The sequence below is a fragment of the Cajanus cajan genome, chromosome 4 (genome assembly GCF_000230855.2).
Source record: "Cajanus cajan strain Asha chromosome 4, NIPB_CcT2T_4, whole genome shotgun sequence".
NCBI lineage: Eukaryota > Viridiplantae > Streptophyta > Magnoliopsida > Fabales > Fabaceae > Cajanus > Cajanus cajan.
The window spans coordinates 64,592,582-64,614,678 of record NC_138520.1 but is presented as its reverse complement, the minus strand read 5'-3'; the positions used below and the strand labels follow the sequence as shown (position 1 = coordinate 64,614,678).

General features: G+C 34.9%; 2 protein-coding genes across 2 annotated transcripts; one reads left to right on the top strand and one right to left on the bottom strand.

Annotated features, from left to right (window-relative positions):
- Nucleotides 1–14,520: 14,520 nt before the first annotated feature.
- Nucleotides 14,521–14,952, bottom strand: LOC145957457 (uncharacterized). The gene has a single exon (XM_083073719.1). It carries the CDS (start codon nucleotides 14,950–14,952, stop codon nucleotides 14,521–14,523), a length of 432 nt encoding a protein of 143 aa, XP_082929845.1.
- Nucleotides 14,953–17,083: 2,131 nt separating this feature from the next.
- On the top strand, nucleotides 17,084–18,336 carry LOC145957097 (uncharacterized). Its single transcript, XM_083073315.1, has 2 exons — nucleotides 17,084–17,203; nucleotides 17,835–18,336. Exons 1-2 carry the CDS (start codon nucleotides 17,099–17,101, stop codon nucleotides 18,078–18,080), a joined length of 351 nt encoding a protein of 116 aa, XP_082929441.1. The 5' UTR covers nucleotides 17,084–17,098; the 3' UTR covers nucleotides 18,081–18,336.
- The last annotated feature ends 3,761 nt before the right edge of the window (nucleotides 18,337–22,097 follow it).

Genomic DNA, 22,097 nt, shown 5'->3' with positions numbered 1-22,097 from the left:
ATTTCATTTATGAAATTGTGTTCAGATTACTCTCTTCTAAAAGTCCCTAAACCTCTTTGATAGCATCCAATTCGCTTATCCCTTCATAGAAGAGTGTGGTGAGAATTGAAGGGGCTTATCTCTTCATCAAGGAGTGGCGCCTCTTGGGAGAGTTTCTCCACCAAACCGTGGTGGTTCTAAGGTCTCCTCCTCCCTTGGAGACCTTAGCCAAGCCTAGGAAGGATCAAGGAGCCAAAGATCTAGGGAGAAGCTTGAAGGGAAATCAACATCAATCCGGTTCTCCAACAAGTTTCCATCACTTTAAGTCTATGATCCTAAATTAATGTAGCTAGCAAACTTATATTGGATCATTGATTTTGCAACAATATACTCAATAGAGATTAACTCTCTTTTGATGTCTATTTTATATGAATTTTCTTGCCTTGACTTTCACCTTTAATTCTTCAGAATAATACTTAGTCAAGAGTTCTTAATTGGTCTTCAATAGAATTGACAACTTTAAGACTGAAAACATTATGTTTGTGATATAATTTCCTAGCATCCAACAAATATTTTCTTTAAAGTGATATTCAAGAGTATCATATACTCCCCCTTATTTTTTCAAATTTCACTGTTGTCAAGAATTTACTTTCTCTATTTGACTCCCACTAACTTTTGGAATGTTTGTATAGGATGATAAACTATACATCCTTTTCATAATATAATATTAATGTGTAGGATGATAAACTATACATCATTTTCATAATATAATATTAATGCTATGATAAGTCATAAATTAGTAAATTCAAAACTTTTGATGCAACACATACAACAAATTTACAAGCTTTATGTATAGACAATAAATATCATAATAAAATAAATCATGCCTATGAGTATAGAAATATTCTATCATGACATTTAACCCATAACTTTAATTAATTATTTCTTCTTTATGAAATAACTCTTTTGTAAAATTGTCTGAAATGTGATGTCTACTCTCAAACATGAATTCATAACATAACTTTATGATAAAATTATTAGATTATGCTCCTTTTTCTTAATCCTTATAGGTAAATTAAGAAATATAATTTGATATTTATCCTAATTGATTATACATACAATAATAACTCATGTGAGATAAACTTATGAGTTAATCACATATACACTGCCAGTGTAAAGTTTTTTTACACTGGCGACCAATCATATCTTTTAATAGAGTCATGCCATTAATAAAAGTAAATGACATGGCACTATTAAAAGATATGATTGATTGTCAGTATAAAAAAAACTTGACACTGGCAATATATAGGTAATTAACTCTAAACTTATTATATTTAAGTATAATCAATCACAATATTATGTCTAATTCTTTATATGATTTTGAGTAACAAAATATATAATTTCAATTAATTAAAAATGTTATGACTAATCAATAATTAATTGAAATTATAAACATCACTAGACAAATATATTTTTTATAGATATTTTATGATTTTTAAAATCATCAAGATTTGAGACACATTATAAATCACAATTTGAATTACATATATGATAATTTGTGTTCAATACCAATTGTCAACATGAATTAAAATCAAAATTTATAACTCAATTCAAATCATGAAAATAATCACGATAATTTTAATTTATATAAATTAAAATTAAAATTAATTATAACAATGAATATAAATTAAGGCAAATTACAATAGTCATTGTCAAATCATGTAATCTCTATCATGATATTAAGATCTCGAATTAATATTAATTGAATTTCAAAAAATCAACAAATAAATAAATATTAATTTAAATAAATAAAATAAATACTCATGCAAGACTATTTGTAATTAAGGATCTTAATACAATTTTAATATACATTTGATATATTTATTCATAAATAAAATAAATTCTTTTTTTTATTAATCCATAAACGTAAAATAAATTAATAAATAAAATCTCGTATGAATATGATTCTTATAATTATAAGAACATAATTATAATATATATATATATATATATATATATATATATATATATAATAGTTGCAAATTTAGTTCTAATACCAATTGTTGGATTTATATAATGAATATAATAAAATATTCATTACTTGGTTATTGATCCTTGACATGATAAAAACAAAGCATACAAAGTATAATGCGAAAACATACCACCACTTATAGTCATTATTATCACATAGAAACTCACATAAATATTAAATATTTTTTTTTATAAAAATAATAGCAAAATCTTCTAGCCTTTACCTTTTTTAAATATGTGAATCAAGTTATATATGTAAGGTGAGAGACTTCTTCATAAATTCATAAATGTAACTATCCCTTTAATTTGACTCTTCATTTAAAGTCAATAATACACAAATTTAAAACTTAAAATAGTTATATTAATTTTGATTATGAGTCTATTAATATTTATATTCAGATTATGAGTCTTTTAATATTTATATTCTAACATTAAATGTTTATATTATAAAATTTAATGCTTAATTTCAATACATAAAATTTATAAGGCATTCATTGTTTTTGATATAATAAATCGAGCATATGTTAGCACTACAACAAAATTTATTATTAACGACAATTATTTAATGATAATAATTTAATTGCCGCTATTTAATTATATAATAAAAATATTAATGGCTAATATTTAATAATTACTAAAAATGTATTTATATTACATTAAAGTTTATTATTAGTGACAATTATTTATTGAAAAAAACTAGTCTTATATCGATTAGAGATAAGATAATTAAATAGTATATAAGTGAGTAATAACTATCACCTTATAAGTTAATTTTATAGGGTTGAGTTAGACTTTTAATTCACTATAATAAATTAGTATCAAATCACTCATTATTACCAAGTTCAATAGTGCTATAAAACAATTAGATAGCAACTTTCACCTTGTAAATCTCACATCTCTTAAGAGATAAGATAATTAAAAAAATAAATTAAAAAATATATAAATAGAAGACAACCCTCATCTTACAAATCTCACATCAACTAGAGAGAAAAAAAAGTATATAAGTTATTGTACTATCCGTATTGCGCAACCGAACTCCGAGCTCGGAATCTCAGCGCAACATGACCTCGGACGCGCGCTATGCGACGTCAGCTCAGCACTTAAGTGAATCATAACTGATTCCCAAGGATCTCGCCCCAGACGAGATCCGCCATTTAATCATATTATATCTTATCTCAGGCCCAAAGCCCAAAAGCAACCCTAAATCACATCAAGGTACGTGCATTACTTATACGAGACTAGTATTCACACAAACCTAACTTTAACATCGGAGTCTCTTTTGCATGTACCACCCCCATCTTGGAGCACCAGCATACCAGCGAAGAAGGCTCACCAATCTTACCTGGCGGATCAGCTCTACAATAGATTTTTGGTAAGATCATTTGGCGCCCATTGTGGGGCCGATCAAGACAGCTCTTATCGGCCACACTTATGGTATTCACCAGAAGCCAGATGGAGGAATACTCCGTTTTCCATGACCAAGTTCGCGAAAAAGGTCCAACAAAGCCACAACAGGGGCACAAGGATAAAATCAAAGTCAACAATGACAGTCAGTTCAAGAAGTTAACTAGGGCAAATAGAGGGGGGAGATACGACTTCTACACTCCCCTGAATGCACCTAGACTCCACATCCTGGAGGAAGCCAGCAACAACAACCTACTCGCCCTTCCACCCCTAGGTCACACTCCCAACAGTGCCGACAAGTCCAAGCACTGTCGGTACCACAGGAACCATGGTCACACCATAGAGGAGTGTCACACGCTCAAGGACCGTATCGAAGAGCTCATTCAGGCAGGCCACCTCGGCCAGTACGTCCAACGACAGCAGGGTAACCGAGGTGGCTATGGCGGTCGGGGACGAGGCAGAGGCCGTGGTTCAGGAGCTCGCACGGACCTACCCTCAGGCTCTCAGCAAAATGCTAGCGGCGCAATGCAAGCCGAGGTAAGCCAGGAAACTGAGTCAACTCCCCTACGGGGAGTAATCAACACAATTGCAGGTGGTTTCGCTGGGGGAGGCGCCAGCAGCTCAGCTCGGAGAAGATACCTGCGAAGTATCAACTGCGTCCACTCTACCACCTTGAGCCCGCACCAAAGCTCGCCGCCGATCTCTTTCTCTGACGAGGACTACGCTGATGTCAACCCTAACCAAGATGACCCCATGGTCATAGTTGTAGAAATAGCCAACTGGGAGGTGCAGAAGACACTTATTAACCAAGGGAGCTCGGTCGACGTCCTGTACTGGCCGACGTACCTCAAGTTAGACGTCCCCCATTCTCTTATCCAACCTCACACCGAGCCCCTAATCGGCTTCGCAGGAGAGCGAGTCCACACTCGGGAGTACGTAGACCTACTAACAACTTTCGGGGCACCACCAGACACAAGGCGGGTCATGGTCCGGTACCTCCTCGTGGAAGCCAACACTTCCTACAACATAATCATCGGGAGGCCAACCTTGAATCAACTCGGAGCAGTAGTGCCCACCCCGCACCTCACCATGAAATTCCCAAGGAAGGACGGTAAAATCATCTCCGTCAAAGCTAACCAGAAGGCGGCTCGGCAGTGCTACGCCGAGAGTCTAAAGATATCCTCATCCAGCAAGCAAGGCAAGGGGGATCCCCCCACCATAGCTCACACCACCCGTAGGGGAACTACTAACCTCGGCCCGAGGACCGACCTCCATAGTCCAACTTAAATTTCATTTCCTAAAATTTCATTGCAATCAATTTTATATGAACAAGTCGTGCACTCTTTTCCCACCTCAGTCCTTGACTGAGAGGGTTTTTAACGAGGCACACAGACACAATGAATAAAATGACCCATTTGCTTCAATTCACATTCTTATTTCCCTCTATAAAAGTCAAGTCACAAATTTCGAGGTCGAATACGAACCTTAATAAAATCATTTTATTCAAATTCGAGGTCGAGTTTGAACCTTAAGCATGCAAATTCCGAGGTCGAATACGAACCTCGACACTCTCGTCCAAGGTCGAGTTCGAACCTTGATAAAATCATTTTATTCAAATTCGAGGTCGAGTTCGAACTTTAAGAGCGCAAATTCCGAGGTTGAATACGAACCTCGACACTCTCGTCGAAGGTCGAGTTCGAACCTTGATAAAATCATTTTATTCAAATTCGAGGTCGAGTTCGAACCTTAAGCGCGCAAATTCCGAGGTCGAATACGAACCTCGACACTCTCGTCCAAGGTCGAGTTCGAACCTTAATTAAATCATTTTACTCAAATTTGATGTCGAGTCCGAACCTTAATAAAATTATTTTATTCAAATTCGAGGTCTAGTTCAAACCTTAAGCGCGCAAATTTCGAGGTCGAATACGAACCTTGATACTCTCGTCCAAGGTCGAGTTCGAACCTTAATAAAATCATTTTATCCAAATTCGAGGTCGAGTTCGAACCTTAAGCGCGCAAATTCCGAGGTCGAATACGAACCTTGACACTCTCGTCCAAGGTCGAGTTCGAACCTTGATAAAATCATTTTATTCAAATTCGAGGTCGACTTCGAACCTTAAGCGCGCAAATTCCGAGGTCGAATACGAACCTCGACACTCTCGTCCAAAGTCGAGTTCCGGTAAGAACAGTTATGAATTTAGAAAAGAAAATTATAGGAATAAATTATTTAAAGTTTTACTAGAAAAAGATAAAAGTCACTAAATGGATGGAAAAGAGACAATTGAAAAAATAACTTTTAATAGCCTTTAAAATGGGTACTAGAATTGTCATTAAAAAAAATAAGTTTTTCTGATAATTTAATAGGTCTTTACCAACATTTTATATAAATATCAGTAATAGTATTAATGACACTAGATACATTAGTCATTATTTAAATGCTGGTAAAAAAAATAATGACTATTTATATGACTTGCCACAAAAACCTAATTTTAGTGCAGTATAGGACGAACGTGTGTTGAACGAACATTTTATTTTATATCACCTTATCGGATGATGGTTATTCTGCATGACAATATTGATTTATGCTTTACTGATCCAATTGCGATTGAATAGTGATCTAACTATTAATAATTAAATATATATTTTTAAATATATAATTTATTGAATGATTGGTACTGGTACAACGTTCGCGTAGATAAAACTCTGGACCCATCATTATAATAATTAATTAAACAGAGTAACTAAGGATTAGACTTGGAAATCAATTTTTTCTTTGTCTGCAAATGAAAGTTTAAAGTGATAACAAATTATCAGGAAAATAAATGAAATGAAATGGAAATTGGAAAACCACACCAAAAGATTATCAAAACAAGAAACGGGACGAAGATGGAATCAAAACTCAAACCAACAAGGTAAGTTTGTTTTGTAGAAATGAATACAAAGAAACTAAAGATTGTGACACCAATGGATAGACATTTACATAACATAAATTGGATAAGAAACTTGACCAACATATCATCAGAGTTAATTTAATTTAATTCAAGTAACTTGTGGGCTTGAATGTTGCCCTTTCTAGAGGAAGTGTAAATATTATTTAGCATTCTGTAACCACTGTGGAAGGGACGGTCGAGCTGACTCTGATTTGAGTTCAGTATCAGATTTCTCAGTTTCTTTAAACATTTCTGCCACTTCTTGCTCGCAGCTCTGCATACATTGTGGACAACAAATTGATGCCGCAGCAGGATCTATATTCTCAGAGGCACGCCTCAGTGGAGTGATTGTCGTAGTGGGCAAGTTCTTCAACGGGGACAAAGACTCCAGCGAAGAACCCAGCATACCATTGGTCCCAAGCCTGGTTTATTTACAAGTAAAAAAAAATTGATCACACTCACAAACACGATAATACAATACCAAATGCCGGGGACACAATAACCATAATCCAGATCATAGGCTAATCAAGCAAACAGTGGAAAGGTAGACAAAAAGCTAAATATCCTCCTGTCTTAAAACACTGTCGACTAGAAACAGAAACATCACACGTTCTACATTCAAAATGGAATACGTGGGAGTTCAAGTAAGCTACTGGTTAAATATCCTCTTCTTTGGCCTGAGCAATATGTCGAGAATTCGCTTAGCTTCGTCGCCCCTGGGGTGGGAGACAGTCCCCTGCAGGGGAGGAATTAAGCGGAGGCGGACGGAATCCCAATCCGGAGTTAACGGTGGAGGGGACGGCGTTAAGGGAGTGTTCGATGGTGGCCTTGACGGCGGGGCTGGAGAAACTGGCTTCCCGCATGACCCTGCTGACGCTGGGGTCGTCCAGGATTGATATGATGAGCTGTTCCACTTTCTTTATGTTTGAAGGAAAGTCTAAATATTCTAGAGGAACCACTTTCTTTCTATTTATCTACAAATTATATATCTTGGTAAAATTGATACTTACAATATTGATTGCAATAAAAAATCATCATCATATCATTGATCTATCCCTCCTTTATCATCAACCTCCTAACTTAATTTGACCACTTGTTGAGTGTCTTTTAGGCATAATTTGCATTCAATTTTTAGTACTCTTTTTGGTAATTGCAGATATTATATATGTTATTTTACCCCTTTAATTTAAAGAATCAAGTTATAGAGTAGAGGAGTAGTAGCAAAATCTTAAGGAATTTTCTTATTTTTTGCAGGATTTTTGGCAAGGCAAAGATTCTTATTCTTGTGATTTTGTAATTGTGTAAATAATTCATTTTGTGAATATTTATAATATTCTTGCTACCATGAGAGCTGCTAAGTGCATGCCCATCGGTCCCTTGGTTGTTTTCCCATGCGAAGTTTGCTCCCCCTGAGTGCTCAGTGTATTCCTCTGTGGGTTCCAATTGGCGGGGTAACCCACTATCTCAAAGCATTTCGTCTTGTCATGGCCGATCTTTCCATAATGATCACATCTTGGCTTCGGTCCATCACCATTTTTGTTCTTGTTGAAAGTTGAGGAATGAAAAGCTGTTCCAGACTCTATTTTATGGTCCCTGACTCTTTCCGTTAAGACTCGTGTTTCTTCTCAAAGTACGTGGTTGAAAACACAACGCAATGATGGCAATGGATCAGTATTGAGAATGATCCCCTTTGCATGAGTGAATCGATCGTTGTCTAGTCCTCCAAGAAAGAGATGCACATGATGCTCCTCTTCTCTTTGTGATAAATTCTTCACTGCCCCACAGGTACATTCTGGCAATGGTTGAAGTTAGCTCAATTCATCAATGATGCTTTTGAATTTTGTATAGTATTCGATGACTGTCACATTGGTTTCTTGTTGCAGTAGACATACGTTGCGCCATAATTGGTGTATTCGTTGTGCATTAGCTTGGGCAAAACGTGTTAGGTACAGCTGCGTACAGCTGCCACCACCTTTCGGTGGTTTTCTAATTTTTATATTAGAAGCAGGTCCCACATAATAATAAAATAATATTAAAAGTTTAGGAGAAATTACGAAAATGCCATTGGGACTTTCCTATAAATAGGGAAGCTGAAAACCATAATTTTCATCCCAAACCTTCTTCTCTTCTCTCTTCCTCTCTTATACACCTTGAGATCTGTTCTCGGTAGTAGTAGTCTCCTAATTCAAAGGAGTAAGTTATAGAGAGAGAAGTGTTGTAATTTCCTCTCTTTCAGTAAATAATATTTTTACTGTGGTTATTTTCTCCCTTGTCTCTTTTTTACTCATCTCTTATTTTAGCTGAGTAATTATTATGTCTATATTGGTCCTAACAGTGGTATCAGAGCCACTAGGTTGTTTTATTCCGCTGTGATGTACATTGGTATAGTGCCGGAGAAAATTCTTAGTATGCTTTGTGGCTGCAGTATTGTCTGATCAGTCACATCAGAAAAGAATTATTCTTATTACTGGATTTTATCATTGTTCCAGTAGGCGGTACTATTCTAGTGGAAGTTACTTAAGTCGGTTTGATAGAGAGAAATTATGGCAGCAAAATATGAGATAGAGAAGTTCAAAGGGAATAATTTCTCTTTGTGGAAGTTGAAGATAAGAGCAATTTTGAGAAAAGACAACTGTCTTAAAGCAATTGAAGGCAGACCATCAGATATTACTGATGAAAAGTGGAGAGAAATGGATGACAATGCTGTTGCCAATTTGCACTTAGCAATGGCTGATTCAGTTTTGTCTAGTATTGCAGAGAAGACAACTGCAAAGGAGATTTGGGACACTCTCGTAAAATTATACGAGGTCAAGTCACTTCACACCAGAATATTCTTAAAGAGGAAACTCTACACTCTTCGGATGAGTGAGTCCACAGCAGTGACAGACCACATCAACAATCTGAATACGCTATTTGCTTAGCTTACAACAGCTGATTTCAACATAGTGGAAAATGAACGTGCGGAGCTTCTACTTCAGAGTTTACCAGATTCATATGATCAACTCATCATCAACATAACAAACAATAATGTTGTTGGTCGTCTATCCTTTGAGGATGTTGCCGGAGCTATTCTTGAAGAAGAGTCCAGGCGAAAGAATAAGGAAGATAGACTAGAGACTTCTAAACAAGCAGAAGCATTGACGATGATGAGAGGAAGATCAATGGAACGTGGCTCCAGTGGAAGTCAAAATCATGGTAGATCAAAATCTCGAGGAAGGAAAAACCTCAAATGCTATAATTGTGGCATGAGAGGGCACATGAAGAAAGATTGTTGGCACAAGAAGAGTGGAGGAGGAAAGAATTCTGAAGCGTCAACCTCTCAAGGTTGTGTTGCTAGTACCCAAGAAGATGGAGAAATCTTGTACAGTGAAGCAATAAGTTCTAGAGGCGAAAAACAACTCCATGAATGTTGGATATTGGATTCAGGTGCAACCTGGCACATGACTCCAAATAGAGATTGGTTTTGCACTTATGAATCAATCTCAGGAGGATCCGTATTTATGGGAAATGATCATGCTTTGGAAATTGCTGGAGTTGGTACTATCAAATTAAAAATGTATGATGGTACTGTTCGTACAATTCAAGGGGTACGACATGTGAAGGGCTTGAAAAAGAATCTATTGTCCATTGGGCAACTAGATGTTCTCAAGTGCAAGATCCACGTTGAAGGTGGAATCTTGAAGGTAGTTAAAGGCAATTTGGTGGTGATGAAAGCTGAGAAGATCACATCAAATCTATACTTGCTTTTGGGAGAAACGTTGCAAGAAGCAGATGCATCAGTTGCAGCAATAAGTCAAAAAGAGGCAACGATGATGTGGCATCGTAGACTAGGACATATGTCAGAGCGAGGCCTGAAAATTCTTGCGGAACGTAATCTCTTGTCAGGGCTTAAAATGGTAACCTTACCATTTTGTGAGCACTGTGTGACAAGCAAGCAACATAGATTACAATTTGCCAAAGTAACTACAAGGAGCAAACACATTCTAGACTTGATTCATTCTGATGTCTGGGAATCACCAGAAATTTCCATGGGAGGAGCAAAATATTTTGTATCATTCATTGATGATTATTCCCGGAGATTGTGGGTGTACCCAATCAAAAAGAAGTCAGATGTGTTCCCAGTATTCAAGGAATTTAAAGCACAAGTAGAACTTGATACTGGAAAAAGGATTAAGTGCTTAAGGACAGACAATGGAGGAGAATATGCAGATGGTGATTTTCTGGCATTCTGCAAGCAAGAGGGTATTAAAAGGCAATTTACAGTTGCTCATACACCTCAGCAGAATGGGGTAGCAGAGCGGATGAATCGAACTCTTCTAGAAAGGACAAGAGCTATGTTGAGAACTGCAGGATTAGCCAAGTCTTTTTGGGCAGAAGCAGTCAAAACTGCTTGTTATTTGATCAATCGCTCACCATCAACAGCAATTGGTTTAAAGACACCAATGGAGATGTGGAGTGGAAAACCATCTAATTATTCTTCATTACATGTGTTTGGATGTCTTGTGTACGTGATGTACAACTCCCAAGAAAGAACAAAGCTGGACCCAAAATCCAGGAAATGTATATTCTTGGGTTATGCTGACAATGTTAAGGGGTATCGCTTGTGGGATCCCACTGCCCGCAAGGTTGTTGTTAGCAGGGATGTAGTGTTTGGAGAAACTGAACTGCAAAAGGAGCAGGAAAATGACAGCACTATCAAAGACACCAGTATAGTGGAGATAGGAGGAAAATCTAAAGAAGATGACACCTCTGAAGCAGAACAAGAGCACGATGAACAAGAACCAAATGAGGACAATGATGGAGATGTTCGACGAACAACACGTCAGACGAAGAAACCATCTTGGCATTCAGACTATTGATGAGCCTAAATTATACTTGTTTTTATACAAGATTTATTGATCAAATTCTTCCATTCTTTGTATCATTGCATTTTAATTGTTCTCATTTTGGTTTCTTTTGTATATGCAGGTATTCAAGTAGAGAATTGAGGAAAAAAGGGTTAAAGGAGTGGAAAATCAAAAGAATTAAGGAGCAGAGAAGGCAACCGCGCCGGGCGCAGTGTTAATCGCGCCGGGCGGGCATAAAATAGAGTACTCTCAGCCTTTGGAAACCTCGCGCCGGGCACAATTTAGAATTGCGCCGGGCGCAATTCAAGGCCGCGAGCACATTGAGCATCAGGGGAAGCCCGAGCCGGGCGCAAAGTGTAACGCGCCGGGCGCAATAACCCTAATTTGTCTCCTCAGGCTGCATAAAAGGAAAATTTCGAGGGTTTTCTCCCTCATTCACCCAGGGGCGCCTCCAGGAGCTCTGCAGGAGGGATTCTCAGGCTTCGGAAGCCTCCCATGGTGGATCATTCCTTCGGTTCTTCCTTTCCTCTTCCATCTCTATTTTAGTTTTCCCCTCTTTGTTTTGAGAGGTTCTATCCATTGTATTGGGGTTTTGATGTAACCAACAAACTCTATTGTAATCCTTTTTTGTTTAATGTTATATATGTTTTGTTTCATTCCTTGTTGTGTATGATTCCATGCTTAATGCTTGCTTTGGCTTGATCACCCTTTGCATGATTTAAGGTTTCATTGAGTATTGGGAAATATCCTTGAAACTAGTTCTGAACATATGCCTAGTGGGAATTGTACCTAGGGATAGGGCTTGACCCATTAGTAGTCTTAAAATCCTAACCGGTAATGCGGGTGGAGGTATTGAGTACTCAAGGGATTGATATTCAATATTTTGCACCTAGGCTCTTTCTCTAAGGAATTAGGTCTGAGTAAATTTATGGTTGACTGAACAATGAATGTAACAAGAGACATAGGATTCACTAGTGTTTGTTTGGTTAAATCAAACCCGCACAACTTCAAGTGTCCATTTTACCATTTCTCACCCCATTTCATTTCTAATTCATTTATTTGTGTTTTAACAATTCCAGTAGTTTTGTTCTTAAATTCATATTCATATTTATTGGGATTGTTCTCAAGTCACAAGTAGCCAATGAATGCTTAGTTTACCTTCTAATCCCTGTGGATACGATATTTTTACTACTTGTACGGCCGGTACACTTGCCGTGTTTGAGTCCGTTGAGGGAAGTAATCTAATCTATAATTATAATAAAAAGTACTTCAACGGAAATCTCAACAACTATGTTATGGCAAGTCATGATGCGTACTGTCTCTTAACTGAAGAAGGAGAACCATCAACCTTTCAAGAGGCGTTGAGGAGTTCTGATGTTTCTCAGTGGATGGCAGCAATGCATGAAGAAATGGAGGCCTTACATAGAAATAAAACATGGGAACTTGTTGATCTTCCAAAAGGTCGAAAAACCATTGGTTGCAAATGGGTCTATAAGATCAAACGTGATGGCAATGATCAAGTGGAGAGATATCGTGCAAGATTGGTGGTTAAGGGATATGCTCAGAAAGAGGGCATTGATTTTAACGAGATATTCTCGCCAGTTGTTCGATTAACCATAATCAGAGTTGTTCTAGCTATGTGTGCTGCATTTAATTTACATCTTGAGCAACTTGATGTAAAGACTGCTTTTCTTCATGGGGAACTCCAAGAAGAAATATATATGCTCCAACCAGAAGGCTTTAAAGAAAAAAGAAAAGAAAACTTGGTTTGTAGGTTGACCAAATCTCTGTATGGTCTAAAACAGGCGCCAAGATGCTGGTACAAGAGATTTGATTCCTTCATAATTAGCCTTGGTTACAACAGACTGAGTTCAGACCATTGTACGTACTACAATAGGTTTGATGACAATGATTTCATCATTTTGCTGTTGTATGTGGATGACATGTTGGTGGTAGGCCCCAACAAAGATCAGATCCAAGAATTGAAGGCACAATTGGCTAGGGAGTTTGATATGAAGGACTTGGGACCGGCAAACAAGATTTTAGGGATGCAAATTCACCGAGATAAAAAGGATAGGAAGATTTGGCTTTCTCAGAGGAATTATTTACTGAAAGTCTTGCGGCGCTTCAACATGCAAGACTGTAAGCCAATTTCTACCCCACTTCCTGTCAATTACAAATTATCCTCAAGTATGAGTCCTAGCAATGAAGCAGAGAGGATGGAAATGTCTCGAGTGCCATATGCATCAGCGGTGGGAAGCCTTATGTATGCCATGATTTGTACGAGACCAGACATTGCACAAGCAGTGGGAGCGGTCAGTAAGTTTATGGCAGATCCTGGTAGAGAGCATTGGAGTATTGTAAAGAGGATCCTTGGATATATCAAAGGAACCTCAGATGTTGCATTATGTTTTGAAGGATCGGAGTTTGTTGTCAGAGGCTATGTTGATTCAGATTTTGCAGGAGATCTGGATAAACGAAAATCTACTACTGGTTATGTGTTTACACTTGCTGGAGAAGCAGTGAGCTGGTTGTCTAAGTTACAGACTGTTGTAGCTCTATCTACTACAGAAGCTGAATACATGGCAGCTACGCAAGCATGCAAGGAAGCAATTTGGATTCAAAGGTTACTGGAAGAACTCTGGCACAAGCAGGAGAAAATTACTGTGTATTGTGACAGTCAGAGTGCCTTGCACATTGCAAGGAATCCAGCCTTTCATTCCAGGACAAAGCACATAGGAATTCAATATCACTTTGTTCGTGAAGTAGTAGAAGAAGGAAAAGTGGATATGCAGAAGATCCATACAAAAGACAACATAGCAGACGTAATGACAAAGCCTGTCAACACTGACAAGTTTACATGGTGTTGATCCTTATTTGGCCTATTGGAAACATAAGCAACATGAAGTATCAATAAAGAAGAAATGGTGTGAAGATATGATTAACTTAATCATAATCTTCAAGTGGGAGAAATGTTAGGTACAGCTGCGTACAGCTGCCACCACCTTTCGGTGGTTTTCTAATTTTTATATTAGAAGCGGGTCCCACATAATAATAAAATAATATTAAAAGTTTAGGAGAAATTACGAAAATGCCATTGGGACTTTCCTATAAATAGGGAAGCTGAAAACCATAATTTTCATCCCAAACCTTCTTCTCTTCTCTCTTCCTCTCTTATACACCTTGAGATCTGTTCTCGGTAGTAGTAGTCTCCTAATTCAAAGGAGTAAGTTATAGAGAGAGAAGTGTTGTAATTTCCTCCCTTTCAGTAAATAATATTTTTACTGTGGTTATTTTCTCTCTTGTCTCTTTTTTACTCATCTCTTATTTTAGCTGTGAGTAATTATTATGTCTATATTGGTCCTAACAAAACGCTCTTCCAAGTCAAGCCATATATCTTTTTCCGTCATGGCATGTGATATGCTTCCATGCAAAACCGGATCAGTGGAGTTAATGATCCACGCAACTACCATGGAATCTGCCCTCTCCCAATGTTGATAGTCTGGTGATGTAGAAGTCGGCTTCTTAATGGACCCGTCAATGAATCCCAACTTCGTCTTGGCTCTCAGTGCCGTTCTCATGGACCTTACCCAATTTCGATAATTATCGCCTTTAAGCATGACTGCTACCAGCAACGTTCCAGGGTTATCGGAAGATCCAAGATAGTAAGGAGATGATGGCGTGATGGCAGCTGCTTCATCCTTGCCCACAAAGTTATTGGTTTTCTTCTCCAGTCCCTTACTTTCCCGCTCTGATGCCATAATAAAACTTTAGAAGAAACTCTTGTATTTCTTCATTGCTTCAAATGTGTTACATCATTGAGCATTTATAAATCTGAAAATAACAAATTCTAACAGAAAGATAAGGATCACGGCTCCTAAGATCAAGCCACAATCAACTACTTGATAAGATAAAATAAAAACAGAAAAAATAAGAATAATTTGTTGTCTTTTATTAGAGAACGAAAGGGTATATCTGATTTTCTAATAAGGTGAGATCGCTCAAGATGAGTTCCATATTTCCGAGTTCAGCTGCTGGGCTAGGAGGGAGCGTGTCCTTGTTGAGTTGTAGCCTTGAATTCCATTGCAGTGATAGAGAAATGAGAAGCTCCAAGAGAAAGCAAGCTTAGTGTAACATAATGGTTGCTAGATCCTAGCTAGCTGTTGAGTTTGATTTGTTCCCCAAAGCTAGTGCGAACTGCTGAGTCTAAACCCAACATGAGTATCATACATTGTCTTAGAATTTCCATGGTATCAGTGTCTGGTTTTCTCTTAAAAAGGTGCAGCATGCAACGCAACTTGATCTCTTCCATTGGTAGAAGTTCCCTTCTTCCCTTGTACCGTGGCCCCATCGACACCACCTTTGGCTCGTAAGCTTTGTCGCTCATCTCCGAAGTTCCTCCGGAACGACAGGAATGCTATAGGGTTGAGTCGGTTGACAATCTTTGCTGTCAATGGTATTTAACAATGCAACTGTTGCTCGCAGCCTTGTATCCAAATCGTCCATCACCTGCAATTAAGGAAAACCAGAATGATTATAAGAGAAAGGGAAAAAAAATAAGTAAAGATCAAGATTTTTCTTTCTCATAATTAAATATTAAATATTTAAAGTTTATGCAATTTTTTCTATTTTATTTGTAAGTTTAGTTGTAGATTATTTGTGTTAAGAGAAAAGTAAATTACGTACTAAAAAAAATGATGTTTGCTTATTAGTTTAATCATAATTTACTTTTAGTTTTATTGAATGAGAGTTAAACTAGTTTTAATATTTAAATACTTATTATAATATTTTTAATATGTCACTACAAGAAAATTGTCATATAGTGTGATATACACTTTATAGAGACACTATACATGTCACTAAAAATTACTTTTATCTACACAATAACTACAATATATGTTGATATATTATTAAAAAGTATGGGTATAAGCTATAGTGACACAAAATATATTGTTAAATCTCATTCAAAATTAACACTAAAATTGTGTGTAACTATATGTCAAATAAACATATAACTACATATATTGTACCTATAATGACACTTTTTGTATGTCACTATATGTAACATTTCTTGTAGTGTGTGTGTAAAACTTATTTCAAAACTCAAATATATCATATCAGCTTTTTTTTCTCTACATGCAAAGTTATCGATTTTATAATTTCATCCAATTATATTTGTGTTTAGTCATACCTATGTATTATGTTCTATTTTCAACATAATAAAATATCGATACTACACTTAAATTCTAGCATTTTTTTAGAGGAAATTCTAGCATAAGTTTTCTAACTTATTAGCTTATTTTCAATGAAAATTCTTCTTTTTCTTTATTTTTCAGATTTAAATATAATTTTGTTTCATGTAATTTATTGATTTTGTAAAAAAAAATTTGTTGTAGTTTTATCGTAACATTTTATAATATTTCAAAAATAATTAATGTTGTCAATTTTCATTAGAAAAATCTTATTTAACAAATAAAATACATATTATATTTGTTATAATTTACTTCACAATTATCATGTAACTAAATTGATTTTAATATTTTTAAACAAAATTTCAAAACACACTTTATTGTTTCCATTTCACCGTATTATTCATCCGCATCCTCTTTGAATTGTGGAATGTCTGATGGCCTCCTTTCTTCGATGAGGTATCTCATTCATTGTTGCGATGATCGTGGTAGGTAGAAATGTTCTTGAGCCAACTGCCATAGTTCTTCTTGGCCTTGGAGGAGATGACATTGGCGATGACACTAACAAAGTGGTAGACATTCTTACAACATATGAGCTCCTACACGATGGGGAATAGTTGAACATGAAGTCAAACTCCTCCATGAAGATGTGGTGTCTGATGATGACCTTGTAGAGGAAGTGGTCGTTAAAAACGAATTTGGTGTCATTATCGAGATCATGGATTATAAGAAATTGCATTCTTATGAAAAATCTTCTTCTGGTAGCTCCGGATTTGGAACTACACTTTCAAAGAAGTCTTTGGATATGGAAATGAGGCATATGGTATGTCCATTTATTCCATTATTCACGTTTTTTATACCTGAAATCAATTAGATTATGTAGTTTTAATTAATGAATATAATTTCACGAGGAAGCTATTTATGCTTAATCATGATACATGCTTTGAAGTAAAAGCTACGAATTTCAATAGTTTTTCTTTTCTGTGTATTGTCAATAGTTTATGAGCTATGACATGTCTGTATTCCCATGTGTTCTCTAAAATAATGGAATAATCAATAAACTAAAACACGTTGGTTATTTATCCTCATCCCTAAGATTATGGTTGGAAAGTAGTTTAAGGCAAAAGTGTTTGTTCATGTCCGATATTGAGAAATAGATTGAATAGAAAGATTTATATTTTGTTGATTCAGTAGACTGACATTAATATTATTATAGGATTTGAGATATAGTGCAAGCATGTTACAAGTTAGAACAGAATGTTGACATAAATTTCAGAGTATCTGAATTAGATATAGTTTTAAACAGCACTTAAAAGTATGTCTGAATTCGAACGAGTAATACACATTATGGTGCAACAAATAATGTATCCACTATTTTGACACAAAAATGGAATAATTCACTTGTGTTTTACATTAGGTAAGTTTCAAGTGTGTGTTTGGTTTCTCTTCCACAGGACATAAGGCGAAGCACCCACGGTAATCTGCGTCCACTAGTGACAAGCATTCCAGCTTCCTCAATGTACAGTGTGAGATCAGGTAGTTCCTCAAAGAGCAGAACAGTGAGTGTTTCTGATTCCCCACTTGCCACAAGCAGCACTACCAGCTCTGAACCAAGTGTAAATAACAATTCCACCACATCTTATGATGGAAGTGAGATTGAAGAAAATGATTTTGGAAGTGAGAGGGGATCACTGCTCTAGCCACTTTATTTGTATGTGGTACAACAAACAACACATGTGATACCATGTTCTCTAGTTGATGTGGTAATGAAGAAAGTTTGTAGTATAGTAGTACATTGTCTCTGTGCCTCTAGTGTTCTGATACAATAGAAGTGTGCCTCCGGATATTTTATGAGCTTTATTATAGGAGAGAACATGAGCATGTTTGTGTCACGAGGATTGTTTGTACGGAACCTTGAACTATCAATTGACAATCTCGTTCAATTGTTACAAGCTACATCTATTTTTCAAATGTTCATAGTGTAGACTTAAACTTCGATGCACGAGCAAGTGAACATTTGAATTTCTACTTATTAATTATAGGGCTTAAGGAACTGAAGGGCATTGGTTTTATTTGCTTCAGGCATTTCTTTATTGAACCTAATTCTCTAAGGTATCCGAGAAGATACAACTAGTTTTGTTATTCTTGAGCATCTCCCATGCAAAAATTTAATAGACCGATACCTGTTCATTTTTAACAACAAAAAAAAAACATAAAATTGCCTCCATAGTGTTAGTGTTTTACTATGACTCATTATTTGAAAAAAATCAACTCCTTTATGAAATATTTTTTTGTTAGGAGCTATGTTTTTCTGAAATTATATATATAATTTGATTATTTATGTAGTTTAATCCTATTTAGTATTAATTAATGTATTATAACACTTTATTATTGTAGTTTAGAACTTTGCATTTTTATGGAGTTAAAGTGTTGAATTCTTGTTGTATTAAAAATATTATATTATATATATATTTATATATATATGTCTTTAATAGGCTTTTTAATGTTATTTTTATAATAAGTAAACTCGTAAGAGTTTATGAAAAGTTTACATAAACTTTTGAATTTGATAATCTTGACTTCTACAACTTATTTTAAGAAAGAAGGAGAAAGGAGAAGAGAAAGAGTATGGAAAACCTACACCTTTCGCATTATTTAGGTAGCAGAGATATCAATTTGACCAATAACCTTGAATTAACTTAGCCCACTTCTAATTAATAATAGTCATTTATTTTGATCCCATTAATAAAGGAGCTTAAATCCTCCAAAACACACAATCTCAAATAAAAAGAGGTTTAAGATTTAGGGCTCAACACTAAAGAGAGTTTTTGTCATAGGTTTTTCTCTCAAGCTTAATTTTGTTTTGTCACTTCTTAGACACAAGCTTTGCTGCTAGCAATTCTTTCTCCAAGTGCACTTTCACTTTCTTAGCTTTTTGACAATTGAGAGTCACTTTTTAAAATAAATTATGTAAATAAAGTTACTTTGAAACCATTTACACATTTGAAGATGTTGTTGTAGGTGTTGCTATGGATCATAATGACACCCATTACATGTGAGAAAAAAAATTAATTTTATATACTTTTTCTTATAATTATTACATCATAAATCATATAGTGACTTGTAAAATGCAATTATGTGTAAAGTTGATTTTTTTTTTTAAGTTTTTATAGGTCATAGTGACTTGCATTTTTTTTTTGTCTCTCTAGCCCATGACACCACTTTTTTTCTTATTTAAAAAAATTATTTTTTTAAAAAAAATGTGTATATGTCTTTTTTTTATTAGTTAAGCTTATTTTTCTAAATATGTAATATTAAAAAAATGAGGGCATTTATTTTTAAAATTTTGGTATATTTATTAAATAAATCTTACATTTTTTAATTTATTAAATTAAATATTTTTATTTATCAAGTTTTAAAAATAAAAAATGAAGCCAATAGATAAATAAATAACAGAAAAAACAGAAAATGGGAGGGGGGTTGAGGGTTTCGCGAATTTTTTACTAAAATAGAATTTTAAATTTTTTTTACCAAAATAACACTTGTACCAATTTATTTACCCAAGTAGCACCTTTTATTGTTCACACTCGGGGAACCGAATTTTGAGCTGTTAATTTTTTTTTTCCATTTTGGATCTGAGCATGGGGGATAAAAATGGATTCGGATTGGCTCATTCTCCTTGCAGAACGACCCGTTCTCCTTGCAACACTGCCCGTTCTCCTTGCAGAACGACCTGTTTTCCATGAAGAACGGCCTGTTCTACTTTCAGAACGACCCGTTCTACTTTCAGATGGGCCGTTCCAGAGCAAAAAATTCACACATGACGAATGGATCAGAACGGGCCGTTCTGCTTGGACGTTCCAGTTTCAAAAATAATAGACTACGCATGCAACCAGAATCGATCGTTCTGCTTGCAGAACGGGCCGTTTCAATTGCAAAATCAACGCAAAACCTGGACTACAAACTGAATTTTTTTTAAAACACTACGAATTTGAGCACAAAAAAAATTGAAGTTCAGAATTCGGTTCTTCAGGAATTAAATTTTGAGTATGAACAGTAAAATGTGCTACTTGGGTAAATAAATTGATACAAGTGCTGTTTTGGTAAAGTTTTTAAAAAAAATTCTATTTTAGTAAAAAATTTGGGTTTCGCTATTCCTGCCAGCGACCCAAAAGAAACATAATTGAAAAAAAAACAAAAAATTGAAAAGAAAAAATAGTGGAGCAACTCAATGGGAGTTGCTTGTCCCATGAAGCAACTTAAGTCTCGATATGTTGCCATTGGAGGATTCTGACATGGCAACATGAGTTACTTGAAAAAGAGAGAGAGTTGTTTCCTCAAGCAACCGTTCCTTACCAGATTTCAAGCAGATCTTATTGAACATATTTGGGAACGTTTCGAAAATAATAATGATGAAAATTAATTTCCTAATGTTTATGTATTTACTATTTCTTTATTTTATTTTTTAATTTCTACTTATTATGTATTTTTTCTCGTAATTTATTTTCTTTCATCGTAGCGCAATTATCCTTTTTAATAAAAATTTAAATTTGGTTCATAAATGATTAGAAAAAAAATTCTAAAAGTTGAATTTCATGAAGTTTCTTACCATTGGAGTAAATTTGTGTTTGAGTTGCTTAATGCTGACATGACACACTAAAGACTACTTTTTTCATTTTTTAATGCATGAAGCAACTCAAATGAGTTGCTTGCATTGGAGATGCCCATTAATTTTATAAATATGTAATATTTAGAAAAATGAAAAAGGTTTATTTTAAATTTTTTACTATATTTATTAAATAAATCTTACACTTTTTTTTCAAATTTTTTAAAAATAAATTATATTTATTTATCAGATTTTTTTAAAAAAAAATGAAAAACCAAACATAAAAAATAGATAAATAAAAATATATTTTTTTCATTTTTTTAAGATTTTTCAGTTTTTCATAATGGTTCATGCATGTGCCACATTGATCAAATCCTTTGGTGTTATTATTGTTGTTTTTTTTATCACTATATATTTCATCATTTTTAAAATATTTTTTAAGGTAAAAATACATTTTTCTTTCCTTATATTATTTATTAGTGTCAATTTAGTATCAATTTAATTAATTGAATCAATTTAGTCTCACATCTTTAAAATGTATCTCACTGTTTGATTTTTCATATCCTTTGTTTAAATACTTAACAGATTTGACACGTGTTATTCCATATGTCATATTGTTGTGCCACATGTCATGTTGTCATGTCACGTGTTATGTCATCTTGACATATGTTATGTTACGTGTTATAATGTCCAACCATGTAATAATGACAAATAATTATATATATATCGTGGTATACTTGATACGTACAATATAAATTGCAATAAAAATTATGACAAATAGTTAATTGTTGAACAATGAAATAGTATGATTACATAGACACCACAACAAAATATAATATAATTGACAAATTTCAATTTAGATGATGAAATATGACTTCATTTCAAATGGTTCTTTGCTTGCAACATTATTGATATTGCTTAAATATATGGATTGAAAGTTTGAAATGATAACAAATTATCCAATGAGAAGAACAGCAAATTGGGAAACCACACGCAAATTTATCATAACGAGAAAGAGGACAAACGTGGAATAAAAACTCAAACAAACAAGGTAAGTTTGCCTTGTAGAAATTAATACAATGCAAGTAAATATTCTGAAAGCAATGGAAAA

What these genes read in the sequence shown, in the direction of transcription:
- LOC145957457 (XM_083073719.1), bottom strand. Translation starts at nt 14,952, where the DNA reads ATGGCATCAGAGCGGGAAAGTAAGGGACTGGAGAAGAAAACCAATAAC.
- LOC145957097 (XM_083073315.1), top strand. Translation starts at nt 17,099, where the DNA reads ATGGATTATAAGAAATTGCATTCTTATGAAAAATCTTCTTCTGGTAGC. An exon ending in ATATGGAAATGAGGCATATG is followed by an intron (nt 17,204 to 17,834) that starts GTATGTCCATTT and finishes TCTCTTCCACAG; the next exon opens with GACATAAGGCGAAGCACCCA.